Source organism: Haemaphysalis longicornis, unplaced genomic scaffold (genome assembly GCF_048455015.1).
Source record: "Haemaphysalis longicornis isolate Haplotype H1 unplaced genomic scaffold, Haemaphysalis longicornis Haplotype H1 scaffold_1, whole genome shotgun sequence".
NCBI classification, from domain to species: domain Eukaryota; kingdom Metazoa; phylum Arthropoda; class Arachnida; order Ixodida; family Ixodidae; genus Haemaphysalis; species Haemaphysalis longicornis.
The window spans coordinates 196,449,487-196,477,215 of NW_027526203.1; the positions used below are offsets into that span (position 1 = coordinate 196,449,487).

The following is a 27,729-nucleotide window of genomic DNA, read 5'->3' on the forward strand; positions in this document are numbered from 1 at the left end:
CTCTGTTATCCCTCTCGGACAGCCTGCGCGCTGCCCGGGACGTGATCTCTGGTGTGAAGGCAGTCCTCGGACTGCCCGGCCAGCGGACTACCCAACACTAGTAAATTCAGTGTCCGTTGGCGAGTAAAAACACTTCTTTTTTTCAAATTAAGAGCAGCAGAGAATACTTACGTTTAGGAAGTGATCAACATTACGAAGAACAAACAAGAAAAGATTGTCATCACGCCGTGGCGGGAATTTTGAAGCATAGCCGACTACAGCTACTGGCGTTCGCATATGTACCCCACTGAAACTCACTTTCACTGGATAGAATTTTCGATTTTCCGTATTTAAATTTAATTAATGAATCAATTCTCCCAGCAGAAGCCCAAGCTAGCACTCTAGCATTCTCGTGATGACGTTTTTCTAGCTGTGTGCAAACATTAAATTATGAATATCGAAGCCAACAACGCGATGTTCGGTTCGGCTTCCAATCGAATGCTACTCATAGCTTTGGACGTTTTCCGAAGTATTTAAAACGTGAAAACACAACGAAACAGCTAGTTGTTTATGAACCTCGATATATAAAATTATGCATGCTATTTTTGAATCCGAAAATGCCTCGCTCAAAAGTACATGCAAAATGTATTCTTTGCAGAAAATGCCTCGCTCAAAAGTACATGCAAAATGTATTCTTTGCAGAGAGTTTATACAACTTGGGCACCACATGTACTGTTCCGGCATTCGACCACCGCAAACCTGCACCGGCTTCCTACGTTTACAGTGACAGGCTTTTCCGCAATACACCGGTGACGTGCGGCTAGAGCAAGAGGTGTTTATCTCCTTGGCATTGGACCAACTCAACCCTCCCAGGAAGGAACTCATCCGACCTTTGTCCATTTTATGTCCATTTCCATGTGGCCGTTTCTAACTCAGAATTCCACTCCTGCTTCTCTTTTCGCATCCTTACTGGTCAGCTCAGTTGCTGCCCCAGTCAACTTTTTCTAGAATTAAGTCAGCTTACGTAGTTGTGCTCACTATGTGCGAAACTTGTCCTTTTTTTAAATATGTATATGGTCCTTTATATATATATATATATATATATATATATATATATATATATATATATATATATATATATATATATATATATATATATATATATATATATATATATATATATATATATATATATATATATATATATATATATATATATATATATATATATATATATATCAGAATAGGAAATGAGGGGCTCGTTGAAATAAGACAGAAGACAGAAATAAGGGTTGGCAGTCAAGAAAACCTCGGAAACAAAGGGGAGGATGTGGTAGATAATTGAAACAGATTAAGAATTTGGAAAGAAAGAAAGAAAGTAGAGAAAAAATGCCCGCCGGGTGGGATCCGAACCCACGACCTCCAGAATACCGGTCTGGTGCGATAACCACTACGCTAGCTACCAGCGGGGCTATTTTTCCCCTCTACTTTCTGGGGTATTTATGTCAATGTAATTTTTTACTGTGCTTGGGGTGGTAGCCACCCCAAGCAGCGCCCAATCCCACACAGCGCTGTCCTGTCTAACTCTCGTTCTTTTTTGTGCCGTGTTTTCGCGCGCTGGATTGTCAATCATGAACATTCACCAACTCGCCCAAATCACAGTCCTCTTGAGGATAACTTGTTCGCTGTCACCAGGCCAGTATTTTGTAAGCTGATATTTTGTTAAAAATAAGCTTTGTTTTATCCCTCAGCCACTGCATTAAGGCTCTGATCCCCGAAGCATATTTTGAGATAGCCAATGCTAATCAGCGGGTGTGTGTGAATATGTCTACCCGGTACCTGCCATCGCATTTTTCACTATAAAACAGAATCCAATGAAAGATATGCATTTACCAACAACTGACAGGGGTAAATTAGTGCTAGAAGCAGGAGACACGGGTCTTTCTTGAAGGGGGCAGTGACTTTGTGAGCAGCATCACACTCCATCCAGAACAACAGTTGGGCAAGACGGTGAAGTGGCTTCTCCAAAAACAAAGTGGCGCTAAAGCGAAGGGAGCAGCAAACGGGACAAGCACAGGACAAATGAGGCAGTGCCCGTCCCATCAGCCTCACTTACATTTTGTTTACTTAGCGCTTTATTAAAAACGAAATACATATTGCCTGCCAGGTGACGGGGAAGGTCTTCAGATTCCTTCAAAAGGAGAAAAATTGCGCACCCTGTGGTAGCAGTTTTTGTGCATACCTATTATTATCACTTGGGTTTATTAACAAACACAAATTTTTTCACTTGTATGTGTCCTGAAAAACTGACATTTACGCTAGGCACCCCAATGCATGCTACCATAGCAGTGGTGAGACGTGTGGTTATGCGAAAGGTGCGACAAAGGAACAAATGTCTAGAGCCAAATCAAAATATTGGTTTTGTGCTTATTCAATGGCTGAAACCAGCAGAGAAGAGCACAAATCATTCATGATCAGCCACCACGGGTATCAAACCTTGCACACAGCCTTTTCTTTCTTTTTTACTGCACAAAACATGCTTCTCCAGCATGTCCTCTTTCCAGGTGCGTGACCTCTTAGAAACGAATTACGAAATGCAGAAAGCAGGCACTTTGTGGCTGTGCGCCCTCATCAATGCGCAGTTCAGCAAATTTGTGGCCTGCTTGCTCCTGGATTAGTTCAAGTAAGACCCATGCCTGGAATGTTTTATACTGCCTGCAGGCTGCATAGAGCGCGATATTTCTCTTCCACAGCCTTGCCGTGAGCCCAGCGGCATAGCTTTTGCAAAGCTGTCACAGAAAGTAGAGTGTTTATATCAGACAAACAATAATGGTAGAAATGAAAAAAGAAAAAAAAAGGGCACAGCGTGCACTAGTGGTGCCAGGCTGGAGAAACAGCAGAGCTGGCGGCCCCTCTCCCTTCGTCAGAGACCCGGCTGTTGCACTTCCGCACCTGCTGCTGAAAATTCTCCATGACTGGCAGGCCGGGGTCATTTTGCCAGCAGGCTTTCACATCTCGCCAAAAGTGGACCGCATTAGCACGCGCTAGAACTCGCGTCAACCGGCTTCGCGAACTCGGCGTCTGTGCTCTCCACTTCAGGCTCAAACGCACGTGGACTGGCGGATAGAAGAGCACGCAAGAAATCACGCCACAAGCGCTCGGCAGAGTGTTCCCGAAGGTCGAGCTGGCTGACGCCAGGCACTCGATCCTCACAAGGTGCACGCTCACATGAGCTCGTTTTTTGTTTTTTGCGAGCCCACGCACAAGCTTGGATGATGCTGGGCGCTCCTCGTGAGAGGCACGCTCACGTGCACTCGGCTGTGCCGAGTTTCCTGGTAACACTCCACAGCGGAACTAAAAGCTCACACAGCTCTGCTGTTAAAATCGCTCAAGTGCAGCACACGTTCCCTTCATAGAATAACCCTCTATTTTTCTTCCCCACAATTTTTTGTTCCTCCTCAAAGAAATTAAAAATGGTTGTGTCTTTAAATTCATAAGCGTTACGGGTGTTTAAATGACAAAAATACAAAGCTGAAACAATCAGTGACAGAAGTTGGGAATCCACTGTTCTAATAAAAATTGCCCCTTTTAGCTGATTACAACAGCACAAAGATTAATTTGTGCCATGTGGAAGGAAGCATACCGGAGACAAAACACCACACCACATGCAAGATTGTCAAAAACTAGATGCCATGGCTGGAAGCATCTGACGGGACGCTACAAACTATTTCTCACCGGTGGTAGAGCCCTTCAAAAGCACTGAAGGACTCTGTTGGCGGTGATGTAATATGTCATGACAGAGTTCCAGTTAAAAAAATCTACACGCAATTACACCAACTTGTAGTAGCAATTCAAGCATGGCAACAGCTGTTGTTCCACCCTTTGCAATCTACTCAAACCTTTTTAATCCTTTGAGAATAGCAGCTGCGTTGGCAACTGCATCGCCTTGTGGGCTGATCATTTTGACACATTATCATTGCACTGACATAGGGAATTCTTTTTTTGAGCCAATTCGGAGTGATGGGAGTGGCATCTGACATTTTGGAACAGGTCTCAGAGCAGGAAGAATGCTAGTTTAGAGCAGCTATGGCAGTCCTTGGAGCAGATGTTAATATATGCCACTCAGAGGTGAAAACATCACTGACCCAATCCAAGGAGGTTACTAGCAAATACTATGGGGTGTTCACTGCACACCCCATGCCAGGATACATGGTTTGTACCTCATTTAACATTAGTACATGCAGACAAGGATGTTGAGTGACAGGCGCAAATCCCCAAATATTTTCTTTGGGTAGTCTACCTCCTTTCAATAAACCATGCAATGGTGAGTGCATTGGTGAGCGCTAATGCAAAACAACACTCACAATGCCATGGCTAATCCAAACTATTCATGCTACCAAGATTTTATACAGGCTAAAGGCTGAACCGCATGACATGCTTTGGCACGTGATTTATGTGCTTCAACGCTGTGTATGCATTCTTTGGCCACCCGTGTTGACAATTTCATCTTGACGGCGGTCTCTGTTTCAGGTAGAATATGGAACCTGACACATCCCTCTAGCATAGGGCCGTGCCTTTTTAACCGAGACTGCAAAATCTCTCACCTGAGCCACAAAGTTGACACGGCGAAACGTAAAAAAACTCCAACATCAAATGAAAGTTCTGCATCACTCTGCTTGCCCACTATAGCGATATGATCTGAAAGGTACACCATATAAAAGCCCATGCCATGAATAGAGCATGGTGATAAGCTTTGCAAGGACAAGTTGGAAAAACCTAAACTTGGCAGCAGGCCGGGGCTGTGCATATCAAATATTGCAACAACAAATTCACATTTTTTAAAGGGGGCCATGAAGACAAAATGCAAGTTTGGTTCATTCGAAAGATTGACTTGTTAGAATAACACTGAACACCACTTTTAACACAAACTTCAATAAAATAGGAAAACAGAGAACAGGCATGTGACACCCTAGCTACTTTTCCGCACTGAACTTATAACGTATTATGGGCAGGTCTCCGCGACTGGCTGAGGCTGACAAAATCTAATGCAAATTAAACAGGGATTACAAGCTTATAGAACGAGCTATGTGCACTTAAATTAAGTGCACATGCTTCTTATAGCAGTAAGAATGGCGGGGTAAATACTTGAAGTTACGAACGAACACGTAAACATAGAAGCACCAGTGCGTATGGCACGCACTATACCGGCCAAAGCTGCACAGCCGTTGGGCGTGCTGGGCCTGTCTGACACTGGCCAACTGGCATAAGTGACATCGCCACTTGCACAACCCTCTTTTTCGTGCATACCCAATCTTCCAAGAACGATTACTATCAACTGTAACAAAAGTAAGCCATGTACAAATCCAGTTAAAAACAGAGCAAGAGCGGACAGCGGTCTCTGGGCCTTATTGCGGCACCACAAAGTAAACGGTAAACAAAAGACAACAAACGACACCTTTCACCATTCACAGCAGCCTTAGCCTACATACTAACTTTGGTTTCAGGTACCTTCCCTGAACACGCCCTTGCTGACATCACGAAACACACGATTTAGCAGAACTAAGTTTGGCTTGAAATGTTCAATTTCTCAGTGAGTAAAGCATAGTTTTCTGCCGGACAAGCGTCTATAAAACACCAAATCTTTCAAATAACACGAACTTTTATTTCGTCATCATGGCCCCTTTAAGTAGTATGACTTTTTTTTTAAATCTGCAAGTTGAGAAAAGGTTAAGCATTCTTTTTTCCTTGGTTTTGCCAAGAGCAATTCTAGATCAACTCTGACACAGTTTTTTCCAAAAGGGGGCCATTTGGCACACCATGTAGCAGCATTTCTGTCTTGGTGCAGTTTGGCACAATCGGTGCAGCAGTTCCACCACTGTCATTGCTGGTACTATCTGGTGGGTAACACGCCCTTGCTCTGAGGGCAGGTTGCAGCTCCTCTGGCCTTGTTTCGGTGTGGTTTGAATTAAGGGGGCAGTTGGGTCTTTGGTGCCGAAAAACGGTCAAAAAAAGTGTTTTCTCAAAAATGTCATTTTTGGCCTCCACGGCCATTTTTCTATCAGTCTGTAAATTTCCTCATCAAAAGGCACCATATTTTGTTGTTATTATATTATAATAGCATTTTAAAGTGCACTCTACAGCTCAGTAAGTGCAGAATTCGATGGTGAAACGGCACTTTTCTTGCAATGCAAAGCTAGCATTTCATCCTCAGATATCTTGGCACCCAGAGTAGGTACAACTTTAATTCCTTTTGCTTCTGATACCAAAATGTGTGGAGAATACAATGTTGGAAACAGATTTTTGAAATGGAGGCTTTGGAAAATTATTATTGTGTTCAATTGGCACCACCTGCGAGCGATTTCTGGCAGAGCACGGGAGAAGCGAAGTTCCCTGTGTTGTAAAATGACCAAAAATAGCTGAATCAAAAAAGTACTTCCTATGTTGTATTCTTTAGTCATTTGTCTGCCTAGCCACGTGGTAATTGCCATTCTGTATGGAGTGGTTATTTTGTAACTGTGACCCAAAATAATGGCAATTAATCATTAATTACCTCAAAATATAATCAACTTAAAGATTTAATGGCAGATTTGAAATCAGCACAAAAAACTCTATAATGCAGTGCAGTTTCATTAAAATTGGTTGGTAAATAAAAAAATAGCTCTAAGACCAGTCTGCCCCCTTAATGCTCATCCCAAATGTCATAAGACACAGCTGTGCTTTGAAGATGGGTATTTCACAAACTGATTACATTCAAAATATTGCCACAAACCTTACCTGCAATTCGTTACTCATGTTTTGTTACCAGAGCCTGGTCACACCCAGCTATCTTACCTCATGTTTCAGGCGAAGAGCACATTTCCTTCCTCTTTTGTACACCGCACCGGCAATCGTGTCTTGACAGGGAAAAGGTGTTGCTTTGCGGTCACTATCCTAGACTGCTCTAATTTAATTGAAAATCTTATCGATCTAAATCAATGTTTTCAGTAACAAGCGCAAAACAGATAAATGCGAGTACAATAAATGCAAGTGAAGATAAATGAGACAGATAAATGCGAGTACAATAAATGCAAGTGAAGATAAATGAGACAGATAAATGCGTGTACAACAAATGCTGTGGCATTCAATTCACCGAAGATTGTTTGTGCATGTCACTCGGTTGACTACTAAGCGGAGCACAAGTTGGCTCCAATAAACTTTATTACTTCAAGCACCCTGCGTCATCCTTGGCTACATGACAATATGAATGTACTTACAAACAAAAATACAGCCCTCATTGCACAGGAAATGCAAGGGCACTGGGATCTTAAAGGATACGTATATACACAACAACTAAGCCACAAATTAAAACGAAAACACAGTGAGGCTTGTGCAAAATAAACTATTTATATTTCGGTATCTATAGTACAAGCTGCCTATCTAAGCTGGAGATACTTGCATACTATAGAATAGCTGGATACTGTGAAGCCGGTGCTCGTGCCTCATGTGCACATCCCTTTGTCTTGCTGTCTTCTGCGTGACAAGGCACTGCTTTTTACATTCCAGCCAGGATTTTCGCGGCTTTCTGAAGGGTAGAGTCTTCCTGCATAGATTAAAAAAAAAAAAAAAAAAAGAGGCCAGTCATACACAGAAAAGGCTGAAAAACTGCAAAAAGTCAATATATATGCACAAAACAATAGTGCCCACTAAAGTTTTGCAGAATACAGTAGAGCCCGCTTATATCAAACACAGATATATCGAATTATTGCCTATATCGAACCCTTGTATAATTCTGGTAAAAATTACGTGTATTTAAAACTTTTTATATCGAACGCGATTTTGCTTACAATGGATATATCGAACTCTCCCGCGCGAGATTTTTAACTCTCCTTAGGCATACGGCAGACTTTCCCGCCATACATAAGCGCGCAGCGGTGGTGCGGGTGTCGCTTGCGACTCCCGCGCGAGCTCGGGCGCGTCCAAACCGGCCGTGGCAGAGTGGACCAGCTCCACACATTCATGCTGTTGGAGCCGAAAGGCCACATTAGGCGCTGCGGGCTGCGGTGTCACCGAACGTCAAGTCCGCGCCACTCGCTGCGCGCACTTGCTCGGTTCGCTGGGTTCGCCGTTATTCGCTTGTATCCATGTTCGTCTCCGCTCTGTCGACGACGCCGAGGACTCCGTACCGCTTCCGAGCACGAGCGAAGCCGTCGCTGTCGTGGCCCTGCTACGGCGATACTGCAGTGCCATTGAGGGCAGCGGTCTTGTGCGTGTCGACTGTTTAGATACCGTGGAGCAAGCAGTCACCAGCAACGCGTTGCGCTCAAAGAAGCAGGCTACACTCACGCAGTTCTTCCGCCCCAATAAATTATTGTTTTCTTTCTGAGAAAGTGTCGTATCAATAGTGAACTGCAGCGTGGTAAGAGCTCAGCGTTAGCTCGTGACTCCGTCGGCAAGATTTCTCTCATACAGGGTGTTGCGACGATAATTGGAATACTTTAAAAATTTTTCCTGAGCGAACCACCGCTCTGTTCGCGCTCAAACTTGCCATGAAGGTCGCAATGTGTGGTCTATTTTGTTTGATGCCGGGAGCAACGATGGTACTTACCTGTGTATTCTGAAAATAAATAAAAATGATTTTCGCCTATGGGAAAATGGCGGCTGATTTGGACGTGCGAGCCAGCGCAAGTTGATGGTGGAACGACGGAACCACCTGCAGAGTGAAACGCATGTTTGGGATTCACGTACGCAGCCAAATGGTGCAGCAGACGATCAGAAAATGCACCTAGAAATGAGCTAACAGACGATCAGAAAACCCGGTTTTCGGGCTCTCACGTCCAAACCACGTCCAAAGCCGCCATTTTCCCATAGGCGAAAATTTTTTTAATTTTTTTTCAGGATAAACAGGTAAGTACCGTCGTTGTTCCCAGTGTCAAACAAAATAGACCACAGAATGCGACCTTCGTGTGAAGTTTGAGCGCGAACAGAGCGGCGGTTCGCTCAGGAAAAATTCTTAAAGTGTTCCAATTACCGTCGCAACACACTGTATAAGTTTTTTTTTTGCTTCACTTTCTATATCGAATTTTTGCTATATCGAACTATTTTACAATCCTCGCGCTGTTCGATATAAGCGGGCTTTACTGTAGTACTACTTGAAACTTCAAACGGAATGTTGGAGGAAGTTCCTCAGTTCACAAAAATATTTTCACCTGTCTTTGGAAAATGTCAACTACTGATGCTAGGAGAATTACAGAATGCTTATTTGGTTGAGGATTTTATTTCATAGCTGATATGTGATGAAGCAACACAGCAAGTGCGGTCAATAGCACGTACTTTGCATGTTGCACATTAATTTTTTTTTTGGGTGCAAACCTACATGAAACGAGGGATTATAAGCTTATTAATCTAAAAAATAACACATGATTATCTAAACTGAGCAGTGCAGCTATGTTGATGGTGCTAAACATGTGATCATGCTGCGAGATTGTGGTAATGATGCTATCATGAAACATGTTTTTTTTTTTGTTTTTTTTTTTTCATTTTGAAGGCCAACTGGAGTGAAATTTCACCTTGGCCAAATTTATTCTGAACATACAGTTACCACTAAGGCAAAAGGTGCATGACTGGTAGGTGATGAAATGCCTAGTCAACCAATTATAAGCTTTAAAATAGCTCCGTAGGAGATGACACTGCACAAGCAGAAGTGACACTCCAGCCGGCTCAATCTTAGCTCCCACATGAGCTAAGATTGAGCACACTTCCACCTGAGCGGCCGGTCAGCCGGGCAACTCAACCCACTTTCTTGGACGGCTGCGATGTCACTTTTGCCTGGCTAGAATAGCCACCCTTTTCTCAAAGTAAGTTCACTGATTTCCACTGGTCACTTGAGGCATGCTTGAGCAGATTTCAAGAGTCATAACTTCTGTTCTTGTTAGTGTGCAGCACTTAAGCGCCTGCTCCTGCAGTTTTGCACCGTCTCTCAGCGTCGGCCTCACTGTAACCGAGCAAACGAAGAGGACACTGAAGATAGACAAGATTTGCGAGCAGGAAAGCAGAGGAGGAAACTGTGACAAAAGTGTGAGGGGAAGGGCGGTATGCCGAGGCGGCGCGAGACATCCTCACCAATGGAGATGCATTACAAGATAACAGAGAATGAAGAGGCCACTGAAGATAGAGCGAGCAGCAAAGTGGAGGATGAAAGTATGGCGAAAGTGTGAGGGGGAGGTCAGTATGCCAAAGTGGCACGAGACATGCTGCCCGGTGGCAACGCACTACGAGAGAATGCCAGAGTATAGCGCACACCGTCGTGAATTCACTAATGACGCGATCACCTCCCGAGACGCAGCAGCTATGCGCTGTTGCCGACTGCTGTTGACTGCTGCTGTTGGCTGCTGTTGACTGCAGTGCATGCTGCGCTTAAATATCACAGAAATGCAGTGTGACTAAACTTGTCCTGAAAAACGTGAGCATGGTGAATAATCTTGTGCAATCATGAGGTTGCAGGCTCACAGTCATCTGACCAGAATATTGATTTTTTACAAACAGTAGAAAGCTCACAACTACAATGCGAAGCTTGTCATCTCTTTCCTGCACCTCTTTTGAATTCTCACCAAAGCAGAGATCCCTTCAAGCTTCCAGTAACCTGCAAGCAATGTTCTTGCATAGTATGTTATGTGGCGATTCCAACCCCTTTTGTTAATTACTAATTAGTATTGCCCCCAGCCCACTCATGCAGAAATGGTGTCATCTATGTTTATCTTTCTTGTTTAAGTGTACCGTATCATACATACTGTTGCAAGACCATGCATACACAAAGTGGAAAGGAACCGAGTAGGCCGCTGTGGTCAGCAGCTTGTTTGCAAGTCGCAATCGTGTGCATCCAAACACCTTATCTAGCAACCTGTATACCGAAACCTTAAATGCAATCGACTTCCTTCCACTTCGTTACTGCGCTGACCCATGAGCACAACTCTGAATTGCGCAACCAGACTCCCATAAACACAGATTGTTGGCAACTGGCCGTTGCTTTCATTTTTACTCTGCATGTCTGCAACACGCTTAAGAAACTGGAAGCCATGGCACCACTGATGGATGTACTGACTGCTACAGCCATGCCATTTCAGGCAGCCCTGGAGCAAAGCACAGGACCCCCAACGTTCAACTGAAGTGCTCAGCATAGCACACGTTGATTTCAGTTTACGTTTAGAAGTTCCTCTGAAACTGCTTGCATTCAAGGCCGTGACTCGCGAGTGCCAGCCTCGGTAATTTTAGAACTTGGTTGCAAACACAACAGATAGCGTCCCCGTCCTGAACAGCTTTAGTGAAAACACCTGTGAAGCGAAGACGCAAGCCGGCAAGTGTAGGAAGACGTGCATGATAAGTCCATTCGTCATCCCTAGTCAGTGCACCTTAATTTCGATGTCATGCACAAATGATATGAAAGAGAAGAAAAGAAACAAGTGCTGTTTTCGATACGCGATTACTCCGTTAATACTGATCACATTAACAAAATGCTTGCAGCAGGGGATTACTCGAACTGTGCTGTGTGGGAGCATAGCACCAGAGGAGAGTGCTGCAATAATACTTCTTTAAGACAATGCTATTATAGTAACTAGAGGTGTGCGAATATTCGAAACTTTCGAATATCGAAGTGAATAACTCGATATCCAATTTGGTTTTGATTCAAACAGCACTATTAAGAAATTTCAAATATTTTCAAAGTATGTATTTCAAAGTTCAAAAGGGCAAATGGGCACTTTCAATAAACTCGTATACGTGAAATTATGCCCTGTTGGAAACAAGAGATGGTCAGCAAATAGTAAGCATGCAAAATATATTCTTTTTAACGTATCAGAACTACTTCGGCGTCCCATGGATTGCACTTTGGGCACTCTTGATCTACCGCCACGAAAATGCACTGGCTTTCTATACTAACGGCGACATACTTTCCCGCAGTACACTGGTGACGTGCGGCTGCACGGTAAGCGGACGGTGCGCTGGGGGAGCCTCCTTTATCGCATTAGCATTGGGCCAGTTCCGCCATCCCGCTTCTCTTTTCCCATGCTGACAAAGTGTCCTGATAACATTGTCTTGCCCTCAAGCTGCTCAGTCAACACTCTCAAGATAAGGAAGCTCAGCTGCCTGCTGATATTGTCTCGTTTTCTAATAAAATGATGCACAAAGTTTATCTTTTTTCCCTGCAATGTTCCTTTGCTTTTCTATACTATAGGCCATTTAAAAAACGGTAATCTTGTCCAGCTTCGCACTCCTAGAAACCACGATAGAGCTTTCTCAATAAAGAGGCATTGACCCTGTGCACTGGCGAAGCTACACACCTCCACCTTTATCGTCAGGCACTTGCCTCAGTTCTGGTCTCAACTCTTTCTATAGGCTTATGTTGGGCGTGAGGTGCCCTTCACAGAACCCATATTTACACCCGCCGCGGTGGCACAGTGGCTAAGGCGTTGTGCTGCTGAGCACGAGGTCGCGCGTTCGATTCCCGGCCGCGGCGGCCGCTTTTCTGATGGAGGCGAAAAGCAAAAACGCCCGTGTGTACGAGATTTCGGCGCACGTTAAAGATCCCCAGGTGGTCAAAATTAATCCGGAGCCCTCCACTACGGCGCGCCTCATCGCCTGCGTTGCGTCGGCGCGTTAAACCCTACAATCAATCAATCAATCAAGAACCCATATTTACAAAGTGTGTTTTCAAAGTAACATTTATGCATTGTTAATACAGGGAAAGGGACCAGCGAGCTAGTGCAAAGCGGGAATGATATACCACCATGCCATGAGGGCATGAGAGGGTTTACAAATAAGGCTAATTTAGCATGCCTTGCATTGCCCCATTTGCCGAGTTCTTTTTCCTAGAGCTGACATGAAAGTTCATGAAACTGTACTTTGCGCAGCAAAAGAGAAAGCACCCATACCAACTGCCATCACACACATGTTGTTTTCGCCCATTTCATAATAAATACCTAGCTGTTGTTTGTTCACGCACAGGTTGTACAAGTCAAACACACAAGCGATCCACTTGTTTCAGCCATGCAGACTTGCGAGTGTGTTGTCACAGCCAACATTGGAAAAAGTGCAGGGAGGATGCTGCGAGGGGGTAAGCAATTTTAAATGCGCTTTTCTCATGTTAAAGCCATCTGAGAAAATTTCAAACGTGACCTACCCATTCTATACTTCATTTTGCCGCAGTAATTGGGCTAACTTCAGTGTCACGGCTCACTTCAGTGTCCCTTTAAAATTCTAAGCCGCACGTGAATCGGGCACTGAAGTGATCTAGCTCACTCGAGTGAAAACCAGATATCTATATCAACCTTAGAAAGTTCATTAAAAATTTGAAAATGCAGGGGAAGGGTAATTATTAATTTAGAGCCTTTGGGACTATGCCCCAAAATGTCGCACATACAAGTGAAATGCCCGCTTCCTGAACAGTAATCAGTGTTATGCACCATGGTAATAACAATACACAAGCTAGGCACCTTGTTACAGAGCTCGCTCTTACAGTGGGGAAATTCAAATTGTGGTGGCTGCACATTCTGATGGAGATTGAACACAAACCCACTTCTACATAGAGGAGGATACGTGTGGGGCCACTAAGTGCTAAAGGAACCTGTTAAAAAAAAAAGACAAAAGCGTAATCATGTTTCAACCCAAATTTAAGGAAATGAATTCATTTGCACACAACATACACTCCTGGGACAAGCTGTATGTACTTTTGTGTTGTACATGGAGAACATTATTATGACAAAAATGTTTTGGTTCATACCATAGCAGAGTGGGGCTCTTCAATTTACAGTCTCGGACACACCGCGGATAGTCCACGGGTAGTCCGAGGATTCCCGCGAAGCCACAGCGATACATGGGAAAATCGAATGCCGGACTGCTTCTCGGGGAGTCCGCGGTGAGTCCGAGACTGTAAATTGAAGAGCGCCAGTGAAGGACCTAATTCGCAACTGCCTACGGCACTTGAACAGCTAAGTCATTCAAATAGGTGCCACGTCCTTTGCACTGTTAATGTGGAAGTCTTCCCCCATGCACCAGGAAAGGCTCACGAAAAAGTACTGTTGCTATTCTTTGACCAGGCTTGTGCACATTTCAAATGCCTGTTTTTCCAATGCACAGTGAGACTGCCCTTAGCTGGTGGCCCAAAAGACAGCGATATATATTCACCAAATCTTGAGTTGTGTTCACAGGCAGAAACTTTATGATGACCACGCACCTTAATAAAACAGAACCTGACTTTCAGCGCAGAGCTGGGTTCCGGGTTGGAGCCATAGAATGCATTCAGCGGGACCCCTAGGAGATTCTGCAGGAATATAAAAACAAAGCAAAAAAAGGGGCATACAAAAGTGAGTCTCTCTCTCTTTCTCACTCACTCTCACGTACACACACACGCACATACACACACACACAAAGAAAGAAAAGGGGGGAATGTGCAAAACTGAAAATTACTCAAACAAAAACGGCAAAATGCAAAGTAACAGAAAAAAAGGCTGTTATTAATGTAATTCTAAAGAGCTGCAACTTGTGACCATAAATGAACAGAGCCAGCAGCAGGTGTTACTAGCTGTGAACTATTACATCGCCCACCACAAAAAAACGCAAAATACAAGCCAGAGCTAGGCATATATGCACATGCATAAGCCGAGACACAACTTGCGCTTCCCTTTAATGTCAGAGCTGAGCTGTTTCCACTTTCTATGCCCCAGTGACACAAGGCAAACGCCATCAGCAAGCAAACTCTGCCATGTAGGTGCCTTTTTATGTCGGAGCTGAGCTATGTTTCCGTTGCCTTGCATCAATGGCATAAGGCAAACACAATGAGTCAATGCTATCTCTGCAGTGTAGGCGATGACGTGTGTCTGCCTACCACAAATCAGTGGCACAGAGCAAGTGCCATGAGCAAACACCTGCTCGGCCATGTAGGCACCAACAAGAGAAGATGTCTGCGAAATTTTGCTCTGTGTAAAGCCTGGTAGCCTGGCAATCAAAGTTCCTCTATGCAAGCAAAGTACGTACACTCTTTTTACTAGGACCCTATGGGGACCAAAATTCCATTATAGAATGATAGAGTTCGAGTTATAAGGATGATTTTAATTGCAGATGCCTATGATTGAACCCTATTACCAGTGTGAATTAGATGAGTTTAAATAGCCGTATTCTGCAGTACACTTACTCTTGATAACCAATTCCTGCTCTTGCACTCAGATTAGGCGGCAGTCACATGTGGGGCAAATTTTTAGAATGTACAACACAGTGCACATGAAGAATGGCCTACCAGAAGTACCACCAAAATGAATATGCCTGTAAATGAGACAGAAAGAAATCCTATGACCTTGTTTTGCAGCTTTTTTTTAGTTTTTTTTTAGGTGAATGAAAATGTGCGATTGTTATTTTATGAACAGCTGCAACAACAGCAATAATAATGCTGATAATGTTGATGACGACGACAACAACGACAACAACAACAACAAAAAGACCAACCTTTTCTTTAAGAAGCCATTCTGCAAAAGTTCCTGACTCAAGACTGCTGCCACCTCCGCATTGCAGCACGTCAGCTGGAAGGGAGAAAGAAAAAAAAAAAAGAAACACAATTTTACAGCATTATCGCATAGTACAGTGGTTGTCAAATGGGGGTCTGCAGACCCCCATTTCAGTGGTATGTGAAACCCTCCCTGAAACTTTTTAACCCCCCCCCCCCCCCCCTTTATTTTTCCTTTTTGCTAGACCTTGTTGGAAATGCAAAAATATGGCTTTGCAACATGACGTTTAATTTTTGGTGTAGCTAGTGTAGCGTCGCCCATGGTTTAATGTTGGCTTTTTGGACGACACGCCAGCTCTGCGGAAAAGCCAGACATACAAAAGGCCGCTTGTATGTGTTTGAGTGACTATTAGCGGCAAAAGCAAATTGTTTGGCAAAATGACGCTCATCAGCATAAACGTCAGACACAAAAGGCGGCCATTGATAAGTACGCTGGAGACTACAGATGCAAGTGCAAATTCATGGAAATTATGACATGGGTCAACATGGTCCATCGTGGGTCCCCCATCACTTTTGCAAGCCCGGAAAGGGTCCCCGATACACTCATGGTTGAGAACCGCTGGCATAGTACAACACCTATCCACGTACAGTCGGCAAAACATAAATTACGCCCAGTATAATCCATCAAAGCCAACTGCTGCATCATTTTGTGGATTTTCACCCAATTTAAATTCCTCGGGAAGTAGAGGATTGCCACTGTAGTTTTGTTGATGATCATGCACTCCACTTACTTTTTATACTGACTGCACAATGGAAGCACGCAGTGTTTCCCCATAATGAGTAAATGTCTAGTTGTGGGGATCAGATACACACATCCGCTGTAACATTGAAATGTTTGAAATACAATGAGGAATGCCAACAAGCGACTTACCCACTGAAATCATAATCAGTGCACAAGCAAAGAAATGTAACTTCATATTTGTTCTTCCACCCGCCGCGGTGGCTCAGTGACTAGGGCGTTGCGCTGCTGAGCACGAGGTCGCGGGTTCGATTTCCGACCACGGCAGCCGCTTTTCTGATGGAGGCGAAAAGCAAAAACGGCCGTGTGTACGAGATTTCGGCGCACATTAACGATCCCCAGGTGGTCAAAATTAATCCGGAGCCCTCCACTATGGCGTGCCTCATCGCCTGCGTTGTGTTGGCGCGTTAAACCCCAAGAATCAATCAATCAATATTTGTTCTTCCCAAGTTGTTTCAATAGCTGCTTTGACTACTAGTACTTCCTCCCATCATTTGTCTCTGTGTCTCGTTTGGCATCATGAAACCATGGTTACATTTCTTGCAACTATTACTTACAGTTCACTTCCATTGGCGGATCCAGAGGGGGGGTCCGGATGTCCTGACCCCTCCCTTAATTTTTGAATTTTAACCTCCATGAAGATGACCACTCAGGTTGCAAAAAAAGGTGAATTGATGACTTGTTGTATTTCTTGTGTTTTTGCATCCCCGAAACTTCAGTGAATAAATAAGGCTCCTCCTCCTCCTCCTGCTCATCATCATCATCATCACTGATAGGAGCTGACCCCCCTCTCAGAAAAATCCTGGATCTGCCCCTGTTCACTTCTATTGGCTTGGAGCACATTAAGCAAATGAGGTGCTCATCTTCCCCACCTCTCCTTTTCCTTTCTGAAACAACTCTTTCACCCTACCGTGTGTGATGCAGCTGCCGCTCCACCACGGCTAACACCAAAGCACAAAGTAACCTGCCACCCCCTCCTTCCCCCTCGCCCCAAAAAGAAACAGTCACCCAGAAAAGAAAGCAGCACAGACGGAAGGCAAACAAGAAACAAAAGTAAGCCAGTGAAGAACTCGGATTGAGTTGCATCTGGACAAACTTGGAGGTAGTATTCGAAATTCACATAAAAAATTCTAATTTGGGTTTTGCGTGGCAAAGCTACATATGGACTTTAACTCTTTAAAGGAGCCACGAAGAAAAAATACAAGCCTGTTTTATTCAAAAGATTTCGTGTTTTATAGTGCCCCCAGCGCTTGTCTGGATATAAACGATGCTTTATTCACTGAGAAATTAATCAATGCAAGTTAAAATTTTTATTTTCCTGCTAAATCGTGTGTTTTCGTGGTCTGCAATGACATCACAGGAACCGACCGCTCTGCAGCCTAGGGTGCCTTGATTCACGCGTCCGCCGTAGAGGGTGGAGACATATATGCTGGCACCGCCATTTTGGGTCACTCGCTCGCCGCCGAAGCAAGTCATTGTATCAAAACCGCGCTAAAATTATCACCGCAGCGTGGTTTACTGGCGAAGTTTGAATCATCTTATCTGTTTCGCGTTGCTGGGTCTCATGGGAAACGAAAAGAACAACGCGTTGAGCACGTTGACCCATTTGCGGCGGCACGGGACCATTCTAAGGGTGTCTCCACACTGTACGGCGGCGCTGGAATCGAGGTACCCTACTGCGCACGTTTCTTTACATTACTGAACCTAGATGGCACCACCACCCGCGGTAAGCCGTTTTGTGCCTTTGGTTTGTTTGTGACTGTATTTAAACCTGGCTTGTTTTTGTTTATGGAGAAAATAATCGTTTCGCGAAACATGGCGCTCGCTCAACAATTATGGTCCCAAAAGACACCGTCACTTGTATCAATCGGCCAGCGTCACCTGAGACAACCCCAAAGCCCCGCTGTGCATCTAAACCAAGCATAGTGTGCGCAGTACCAACAGCAGTACACATCAGTACTTCTATGTTTACATGTGCTTTCGTAACTTCCATTGTTTGTCCCACCATTGTTATTGCTTTAAAAAGAATGTGCCCTAAATTTAAGTGCAAATAGCTCGTTCTGCAAGCTTATAAGCTCAGCCTAATTTGTGTTTGCTTTTGCCGGCCTCCGCCAATCGCAGAGCAGGCTGGTATGACATCATAGGTTTCATTGCAAGAAATGAGCGAGTGGGTCGCATGGCCATTCCCTTTTTTCCTAATTATATAGCTTATTTGAGCGAAGTTGACGTTAAAACTGGTGTCAGTATTATTCTAACGAGGCCGTCTTTTGAATGAACCAAACGTGTGTTTTGTCTTCATGGCTCCTTTAACCACCACTTTAACTTAAGTAGTCATAATTTCTTCCACGGAATTCTGATTCTGAAAATATATTACATCATTGATTTCTGTTTAGTATTAGCACAGAAATTAAAAAAGAAAAAACTGCTGTTGAGGACGGTTTTCCCTCAGTGGATGCTATGCATGCCGTGCCAATGTCCACTCTCGTCGTCATCTGAAGCAATATCCAGGGTAAAGTCAACGTCCGAGTCGCTGTCGGACACAAATTCCATGTCATCACTAACGCTGCTTTCTGTACTGCTCCAAGAAGCACCTCTTTTTCTTGGAGCGCCGCCGCCACCACCATCCTTCTTGCGAAGCGCCATTATGAAATGGCTGTTGCCAGGCTTATAAAAAAACATGTGCGAAAGGCACGAAATGCGGTTTTTCGTAAGTAACTGCCGCCATCTAGGGTTGGAAATTGCAAGTGAAGCAATTGACAACCGTGATACGTCTTTGGCAGCGGAAGGAGCAAAAAATCGAGCCGGACGAGTGTGACTCGTCGTTCACAATATTGGTACAAACTCGTGTGACGAGTACAGCTCTGGGTTGGTGGCTAAAGGGTTAAGGTGCAATGTAGTAGAAGCCACGGATTGCCACTTCGGAATTTTAAACGTGTGCTGGAATCCAGGGGTGATCCAGCCATTCGAACTATTGGAGCAATTTTTGGAGTTGAAAAAATGTTATTTTGGAGCACTATTGTATCAGAGCTTGATTTTGGAGCAGCTTGGGAGCAGCACAAAACTTATGTTGCAGCTCCATTTATCTGGAGATAAAGAAGGCTGGCAATCATTCAGGCAACGCTAATTACTTCCCCACAGTTGTAGACTCTGAAGCTGGTAACTAAAGCACCAAAAATGTGTGCCCCCACAGCCTTTAGACACCGCTGCAAGTGAAGCAGATGACAAGCGTTTCTTTAACTTAAAAAAAAACACCAAGCAATCATTACAAAAACTTACTGATACCAAAAGGGTGCCCATTTTATTTACAATAAAAATATTTCACTATCTCAAACATATTGCACTGATTTGTTGCTTCTTAGTTGCCGTTTCGTTCAGTTCATCCAGCTCGAAGGGTCCGGCTCGACAATATTTAGACAGAAAATATTGCACTTCACACACATCACACCATACTACTGCTTCTTGCTTGCCTTCTTATTAAGTTCATTCAGCTCGGAGACGGTGTGGCTAAAGGCAGAGTTGCCTTCTGCTAATAAAGCCTGCCCTGATGAAATAATGTTTTCAGCCCTTTTCAGCAACGCACGGCATGAGATCCCCTTTTCTTCCAAATTCCACCCGAGCCGCTTTTCATTGCCGACATCAGCACCACATTTCCGGCCACCCAGGCGGTGGATAAGAGCAATATGAAGGGGCTTTATTTTCAATACCGTCACGCGAAATGGAAAAAAAAAAAAAAAAAAAAAAAAAAAAGACAGACAGAGAGAGAGAGAGAGAGAGAGAGAAACCTGCTGCGAAAATCCCAAACGGCAAGTTGTTTAAACTTACGCTGATGCAGTTTTGGCTAGCGCTACTCCACTGCAGTAGCCCTAAATATAAGGCCGCACAGTAATAAAACGATTCGCCGCGAGCGCAGAAAAGAATACTCTCGTTTGTGCATCTTGTCACGAGTGGCCGAACGTCAATCGCTAGTTTTCTACAAGCGACACACATGAAGTAATGCCATTATGCTTGTTTGCAGCAGTGCGGGAAACCCCTCCGTTGCGGTCCACGCCACCGGAGTGTATGCATGCCGACTTGCCGAATCACTATATATATCTCTGCTCCGAAGCGGCACCGTGGCTGCACTATTGCTGCACTGTGGCTGCACCATGAGTGGAGCTCGGCTGGGGCAACCGAATAATCGAGCGCACCGCTTCCTCCAAGTTGCCAACCTAGGAACCATCGTGCTGGTTAGCGGCAGAATGATCGTCTCTCGGTTCAGCTGGTTTGAGGGGACAACTCTCGGCCGAAAGACCGGGTTCAAGCGGTTCGGAGCATTTGGCGCAAGTAAAACACCACTGGGCGCAGCAGGGTGCAGGAGAGTACAATTGTAGCAAAATGGCGCAAATGGCACAGCTGGATCACCCCTGTGGAATCTCTACAGATGGGTGTTTTTTTCTTGTTTTTTTTTTTTTTTTTGCCTGCACCAGAAAAGCTGCTGCCTCAGCTCTAAATCCAATTCACAACCTCGTGCTCAGTAGAAAGCTTAGAACTAAAACAGCCATCACTAGTCACAGGTGTATGTAGTACTCTGAGGTGTGAAGCCAAGTGATGCTGGCACACAGTGGTAGCCTCAAGAGGTGCTTACGTCAATGGGCTGCACAAGGAACACAAAACATAGCACAGTAACAACAGAGCAGGGGGCAAGTGCTAATGTTCAACAAATGGTTTATTGCAAGACCAGATGTGTTTTGATGCGCTGGTCCTGCAATAAACCATTTGTTGAAAGTTAGCACTTGTCCCGTCCTCTGTTGTTACTGTGCCATGTTTTCTGTGTGACTATGAAGCAATAGCCCAAACCTTATCCCGTCTGAAGTGCACAAGGAAACATGGGAGGTGCGAGATGGTGAAGGAACAAGGTACACAAGCTACAAGCTAGAGAAAACCCACTGACAGAAGGTAGAAGAGCCAACGAAAGATAAAGGGCCTTTTCAAACAGGAGGCGTTCTCACCTAAACTGGAGCCGTCAGCAACAACAAAGTAAGCCCCCTGGGGTATGGTGGGGTTCAAACCTGCAGACTCCAGGGCCGTGCAAATGTAATCTCGCTTCTCCTGGATCACGTTGCGCAGGCTGTTCCAATAGCCATTGGGTTGGTCCAGCTTCTCGATTTGCTCCTCTAGGCCAATCGACAGCGCCTCCTACGAGCGGGAAAACAGTGGAGGAACATGAGCAGGTGAGGACAGAGAGGATTCACTGCCCCGCATAAGGTACCAATAGCATCAACCTACTCGGTATAGATAGCTGCCATGCACTGCCATGCACTGAACCGCCATGCACTGCACTGATCTGTTGCTTTTTTTTCTCGCTCCTTCAAAGCTTCACTGAAAGATTGCAGCTTTTGTCATTCTTTCAACCATTATTCGATGACAAATTGCACTTGTTAGTTAAGAAATAAATAATTAAAGCTGGAGTGTCTGTCTACAATTTCCCTTTCATTTTTCTGCAACGTAAAACAGCACATCACAAACAGAGAGGACCAAGAATCGCCAATGCTCCAATCAAGCCACGAGATGCTGCCACCTAGGAGAAGGTGTAGAAGGCATAAACAGTATTAAGCTGACCGCTAGAATCATTGCCTTTCTGCTTCAGCTAATAATAACCAATTTTTTCCACTGCTTGTTGCGCATATATGCACACTGGTGGTAAGAACAGATGGCTGTACTCGTGGCCACCCTCATAAACCTAGGGACTATATTTATCCAACAAGGCAAAGTGTCTGACCAAGGTTGAAACAGAAACAAAACCTGCTATGTGAGGAAGTGAATATGCCTACTTAGTAAGGCTTACTAAGCTGAAGTTTGCACCTTTCGATGCACTTATTTTATGGTTTATTGGTTTAATGTTCAAACGCAAACGCAATACAGGAGGAGGTCCCGAAGTTCCAAAGAACTGTCTGGGGGACCTCCCATGAAAAGATATCAAACATTGTTACATTTGAAACCAGCGACAATTATACATTGCTGAATAAAGTAACCTGATTAGTACGAAAAAACACTTCATAGACAAATTAGTTTGGACATTGTACAAGAATAATATATGTCATGAAGTTTTGAACAATACAGTCATCAGCATACCGAGAGCATAATTGAAAAGTTAACTGTCAACTCAAAGCTGAGGCAAAAAAACTGCGTACAAACAAGCATAAGGAAGCAATGACGAATCACTCAGAAACTTAGAAAACATGATATTTGGGGAATCCTGTGAAGTTATCCATCCGTCTGTAATAAGAGTGTAACGAAATATTGCTTCACCCTTCTACTAAACTGTGTTGACGTGCGAGAGGATTTTATATGGTTAGGGAGGCGGTTCCATATTGAAATGCCCATGAAGTAAGCCGTAAATTGACCATAGTTTGTTTTGGCTTTGGGTAGTAAAACATTGTTATTTTCGGAAAACCGCGTCTTATTGTAATTAAGCAGAGCAGTGGCTGTTAGGCTGTCAATAAATATTTCCTGGGCACGAGCACGGTAAATCACTGTGGTTACCTTTTGCTGGAAAATATTTATCACAGGCAAAATATTTAAGCTGTGAAATATCGGTTTCGCGTGAGCCATGAAAGAACTAAACGTAATGAGCCGCAACGCTTGGGTTTGTAAATGTTGCACATGCGCAAGATGAGTGGCGTATGTGTTACCCCATGTAGACACGCAGTATTGCAAATGGCTATGAATGAAAGCGTGATAAAGAGAAATCATAATGTAACGCGGAAAATAGTGACGTGATTTGACAAGTACCCTTAGCCCAAATCCGATTTTTTTAGATAGCAGTTTAGTGTGCAGATTGAATTTTAGGTGTTGGTCCAGCAGCAAGCCTAGGAACATCACATCTGATGAGGGATGAATGACATGGTTTTGTAACCGTAACGGCGATGTTAGTTCAATTGTGCGCAGCTGCGAGTGAAAGATTACAAAATGGGTCTTTGTAGGATTTATGCAAAGTTTGTTTTCTGCGCACCAGTGGGATAGGTTGCTTAGATCATAATTTAATTGATCAACTATTACGTTTGCCGATTTATTGTAAGCATAGATGGTTGTATCGTCAGCATATAGCAAGCAATTACTAAAACGTAGACATTCTGGCAGGTCGTTTATATATATTAAAAATAATATTGGGCCCAGAATAGAACTCTGAGGGACACTTTTATTAATACTGAGTGGTTGTGAAAGAGAATCATTAATTTTGACGACTTGAGATCGGTTAGTTAAGTAGCTGCGCAGTAATGATAAGGCGGGACCACGGATTCCAATCTGTTCAAGTTTCTGGCAAAGTTTATTATGACTATTCAGGGCAGAAATTTGGGCTAGTTGGTGATGGGACTTCGACATGGTAAAAAAGCGCAATAAAAAACGAGGACACAAGAAAAAGGCGGTGACACGGGACGAGCGCTAGGTCCCGTGTCACCATCGAACGCTTTTGTGAAATCAATGAAAACTGCTCCAACATTGTCACCTGCATCAATTCGGCGTTTTATATTGTCGGTAAGAGATATTAAAGCTAGCTCAGTGGAATATCCTGGGCGGAAGCCATACTGATGCGGTGTTAGAATGTTAAATTTATTGAGATACCTTAACAACCGAGTTACAATTAATTTTTCGATTATCTTGCTAAAAAACGGCAGTACACAAATTGGACGATAGTTCGAGACTGTTTCAGGATTTCCTTTTTTGAAGACTGGAGTTACCCTACCGAGCTTCAGGGCCTCTGGAAATGTGCCAAATTTAAATAAACCGTTTATTATGTGGGATAAAGCGGGTGCAATATAATGGGCTACAAGCTTCATTTTTAAGGGATGTATTCCATCTAGTCCAGGCCCCGTCGTTTTTAGGTTTAAAATAGTAGTGATAACTTCCTGCGTGTCAGTCGGGAAAAGGTAAAACGAGTGTACAAGTGAAGAGGGGCCCGTATATGCTGTACCAGAGGTTGATGAGGACTTCACGTCAGTACCAATAAAAGATCGATTAAATTCATTGGCGATGTCAGTTGAGTCAGTCAGCGTACCGGCCTGTGTAGTAATTTTTGATACAGAGTGCTGTAATGTAGGCTGATTAAGAAACGTTTTGATTAGTTCCCAAGTTTTCCTAGTATCGCCTTGACATTTTAGGATTTCCTTTTCGAAATAAGCCTTCTTCGCCTCTTTTAAGAGCTTGTTAAGCATGCTAGAATAATTAGTGAAACGTGTCCTTAGGGTTAGGTTGAAGGGTTGACGCTTTAATTTCTTATGTAGGTTGTGTCTTTTATTGATACTACGCAAAAGGGCCCGGGTTATCCATGGATTTCTTGGTGCAGAGTACCAGCGCGTGGTATGAGTGGTAGAAGTTGCAACTTTCAACGAACTTTGTATTAGAGAAGTGAACTTTTCAAAGGCAATGATTGGGTCTAACTCGGAAAGAACGGGTTGCCATTCAGTGTGCGCAATAGCCTCTATACACTTCCCGTTATCGAAAGAAGGCTTAATCTGCTTGTGCGTCTGCTCTGATCTGATCGACTTCGAAAGTAGAAACGTAGGATAATGATCAGTTATTGAAATACTAACAACACCTGCAGAATATTCGGATGTTAAATTAGACAGTACGTGGTCTATTATCGTTTGTGAGCCGGTTAGCGAAAATCTTGTGGGTACCGTTATAAGTGACTCAAGACCATAACCTGTGTAGCAGTTTACATAGCTAGAACAACCAGAGCTAGTTGGATCGGTGGTAGTATCAATATTGAAATCACCAAATAGCAAAATGTTTTTGTTTTCACTGGTTAGCTTGTCTAAAATCTGTTGAAGTTGTAAGCAGAAATCGCTGTAGTTGGACGATGGTGATCTATATATTGTGCGGACTATTGTACTTTGGTTATTTGTTTCCAGAAAAGATTGATCGAATTCTAACCACACAGACTCGACGTTAGCGCAATGGAACGAAATGTCTTGGCGGCAAATGTATGAGTATTTATCAAGGATGAATATTGCAGAGCCACTATAGCGACTGTTTTCGCGGAAGCTAATTTCAGAATTATAACAGGGAATACCATATAAATTTGCATCGGTGGGAATTAGCCATGTTTCTGAAAAACACATGACAGAGAAACAATGATCTACAGTTGTAAAGAAGTCGATTATGTCGTCGAAATGTTTTGACAGACTGCGGGCATTAAAGTGAATGAACGACTTATGAGTTGCTCGGGTTTCGTTAAGCAGGGATTTAAGCTCACCGGGGCAGTAACAGGCCATTTATCATCGGATCGCAGAGCTGCAAGAGCACTCGGTTCAGTGAATGACGCTCAGGTCGTGGACGCTGGTGATGACATGCACTCGGCTGTCCTCGTCCTTTCTTGCCTTGATACGGCAGTTTGAGGTCCAGAGGAATTTCCATTCGTGTTCCTTTTTCCGATCGAGCGCCTGAGCGAATAAACGCTTGTTCTCGGGCGTGAGGTGCTCGTTGACAAAAACGTTCTTTTCTTCCGTCTGAGGAAAGCCGAGTGCAGTTGTCGTCAAGCGGGCTTTTCGAGCTTTGGCCACGAAGTCTGCCTGCTTAGCACGAGAGCATAACCGAACAATCATATTTTTCCCTTCCTTAGCCGGTACGCGGTGAACAATATCGATGTCAGCACTCGTGACAGAGCACCCGATTTTGTCACCGATTGCTTGCAAGATTGCAGTGCAGTCCTCATTTTCGGTACACGGGACTCCTTTTATCTCAATGTTATTGACACGTGAGTATTGCTCAGTCTCGCCAAGTCTTTTCGATAGTTTCTCATTTTCTTTTTTCAGTGCTTTGTTTTCCGAGGTTAGACGCGTCTGTTCAGGTTTCATGGCTTCACAAATTTCGTTAAACATACTAAGGCTCTTTTTCATTTCTTCCACCTCCTGACGAAGCAAGTCAACCTCACGTGCAAACTCTGCGTTAGTAGTCTTCATCACAAATGCAATGTACAGATCTTGGCAGTAGTGTAGGCAAATACCTATTATTTTGCCTTGGCAGTAGGCAAATACCTACTGTGAGGAATCAATGGAGCTACGTGGAATCCCGATGGAAGTTCGCCAAAGCAGCCACCTGCCCTACCTGAATTTCTCGCAGTGCACGGGAACAGGGGAAGGAGTGTGCATGGTGCCGGTTCGCGCCGGCGCTCGTTTAGAACATTCACTCTTGTAACTCCGTTGTCTTTCCTGTCATGATCGCACTAGCTGTGTCGGCTGAACGAGGCAACCCATTTTGGAAGTCAGGGCATGGTTTTTATTTTTTTGAGAATGCACTGAAGCAGAGGCGGTCACGGAGGCGACGACAGGATTCTGAGAGATGCCAGGGTGTAGGTGAAATATCTTTCCCTGCGAGTAGGAGGATATTTGAGTATTTGTGTATTTTTGTGTTTGCTTGTCACCTAGGGGGAGCTAGTTGATGAGTTGTAGCCAATCATGTTACGCACTTAAGTGTTGTGATTGGATGTTCGATGCATGCAGGCTGGACCCCGAGGGGTCAAAGCAACATGAAATAGTCTGGCCCAGTGTTCTGTGCTACGGTATGGTGCGCTGCACCATCGGCTTTTCCGATGGTGCAGCGCACAATGCTTTTTTACCCCTTATTGACTACCATGTACAAATGCAAATAAGTGTACATAAATACTTTTGCATTACTCTGAACTTTACTCTGCCCTCATTTTACTTTGGCAACAAGAAGTCCCATACTGGGAAGGTCGCGAAGTCATCCCAACCTCCGGTTGGCGTGCAAGGCCAATAAACAACTACTCCTACATAACCACTTTTTTCAGGAAAACGTCCACACAACTTCCAGCAATACCACTTCATTGTAAGCCCTTGGCAATATCAATCTCTAAAATGTTCATTTCAGTTACGAGAGTTCAAATTAATGCGGTTCCACTGTAATCATGCAATTTCGTGCCCTGCAATGCCCTGATTAAAAAAACGCAAACCTGCCACCTGGCAAATCAATTTTTGTTTATTCTGGCTACGTAATATCTACAAATAAAGCAGTTATCTAAAAACTAAGGAAAGCTTCATTTTGTCACTAACAAAGAGGTCCACTATCTGCATTTGTATACCTCAAGCACTAATTAAAGCTACATCCACGCATTCAGCTAGTATTGCGTCCAGTTGCCACAAAAAAAAAAATACTGTCAAGCATACACAACTACAAAGCATAAAAAAAGCCCTCCTAAGCTGTGGTTTTCACAAGGCTATGAAAAGGGCATCAGAATTTTCCAGACGTTCACCTGCTCACATTAAGTTGCAGCTGCCTTTATTTCCAAAAAACGTAAATGGAAAGACTTCCAACTGTGTTCCGTGTACAGGTTTTTTTTTACTAAAACTTCCGGAGCCCACCCATATGGCACACGTTTGTAGCACTTACAAGAAGCTCAATGCGTACATTTTAAGAACGATAATTTTCAGGTGTAAAGTGGGACAACAAATTGGTACACTTCATTCCCAAGAGGATTTCATCAGTG

General features: G+C 43.9%; 1 protein-coding gene across 9 annotated transcripts in view; it reads right to left on the reverse strand.

The window, feature by feature from the left end:
* Nucleotides 1-7,259: 7,259 nt before the first annotated feature.
* Nucleotides 7,260-27,729, reverse strand: part of LOC144140711 (kynurenine aminotransferase-like) — a 70,020-nt gene continuing 49,550 nt past the window's right edge. For 4 of the 9 annotated variants that reach the window (XM_077672324.1, XM_077672321.1, XM_077672322.1 and 1 more), the window contains exons 10-14: nt 21,233-21,419; nt 15,448-15,521; nt 14,183-14,269; nt 13,730-13,876; nt 7,272-7,558 (exon numbers count right to left, since the gene is read on the reverse strand). In XM_077672324.1, coding sequence (XP_077528450.1) covers nt 13,754-13,876; nt 14,183-14,269; nt 15,448-15,521; nt 21,233-21,419 — 471 coding nt within the window. In that variant the 3' untranslated portion in view covers nt 7,272-7,558; nt 13,730-13,753. Of the gene's footprint in view, nt 7,559-13,729; nt 13,877-14,182; nt 14,270-15,447; nt 15,522-21,232; nt 21,420-27,729 lie in introns of all 9 variants that reach the window. The other 5 variants (XM_077672319.1, XM_077672316.1, XM_077672317.1 and 2 more) reach the window with 5 other exon arrangements.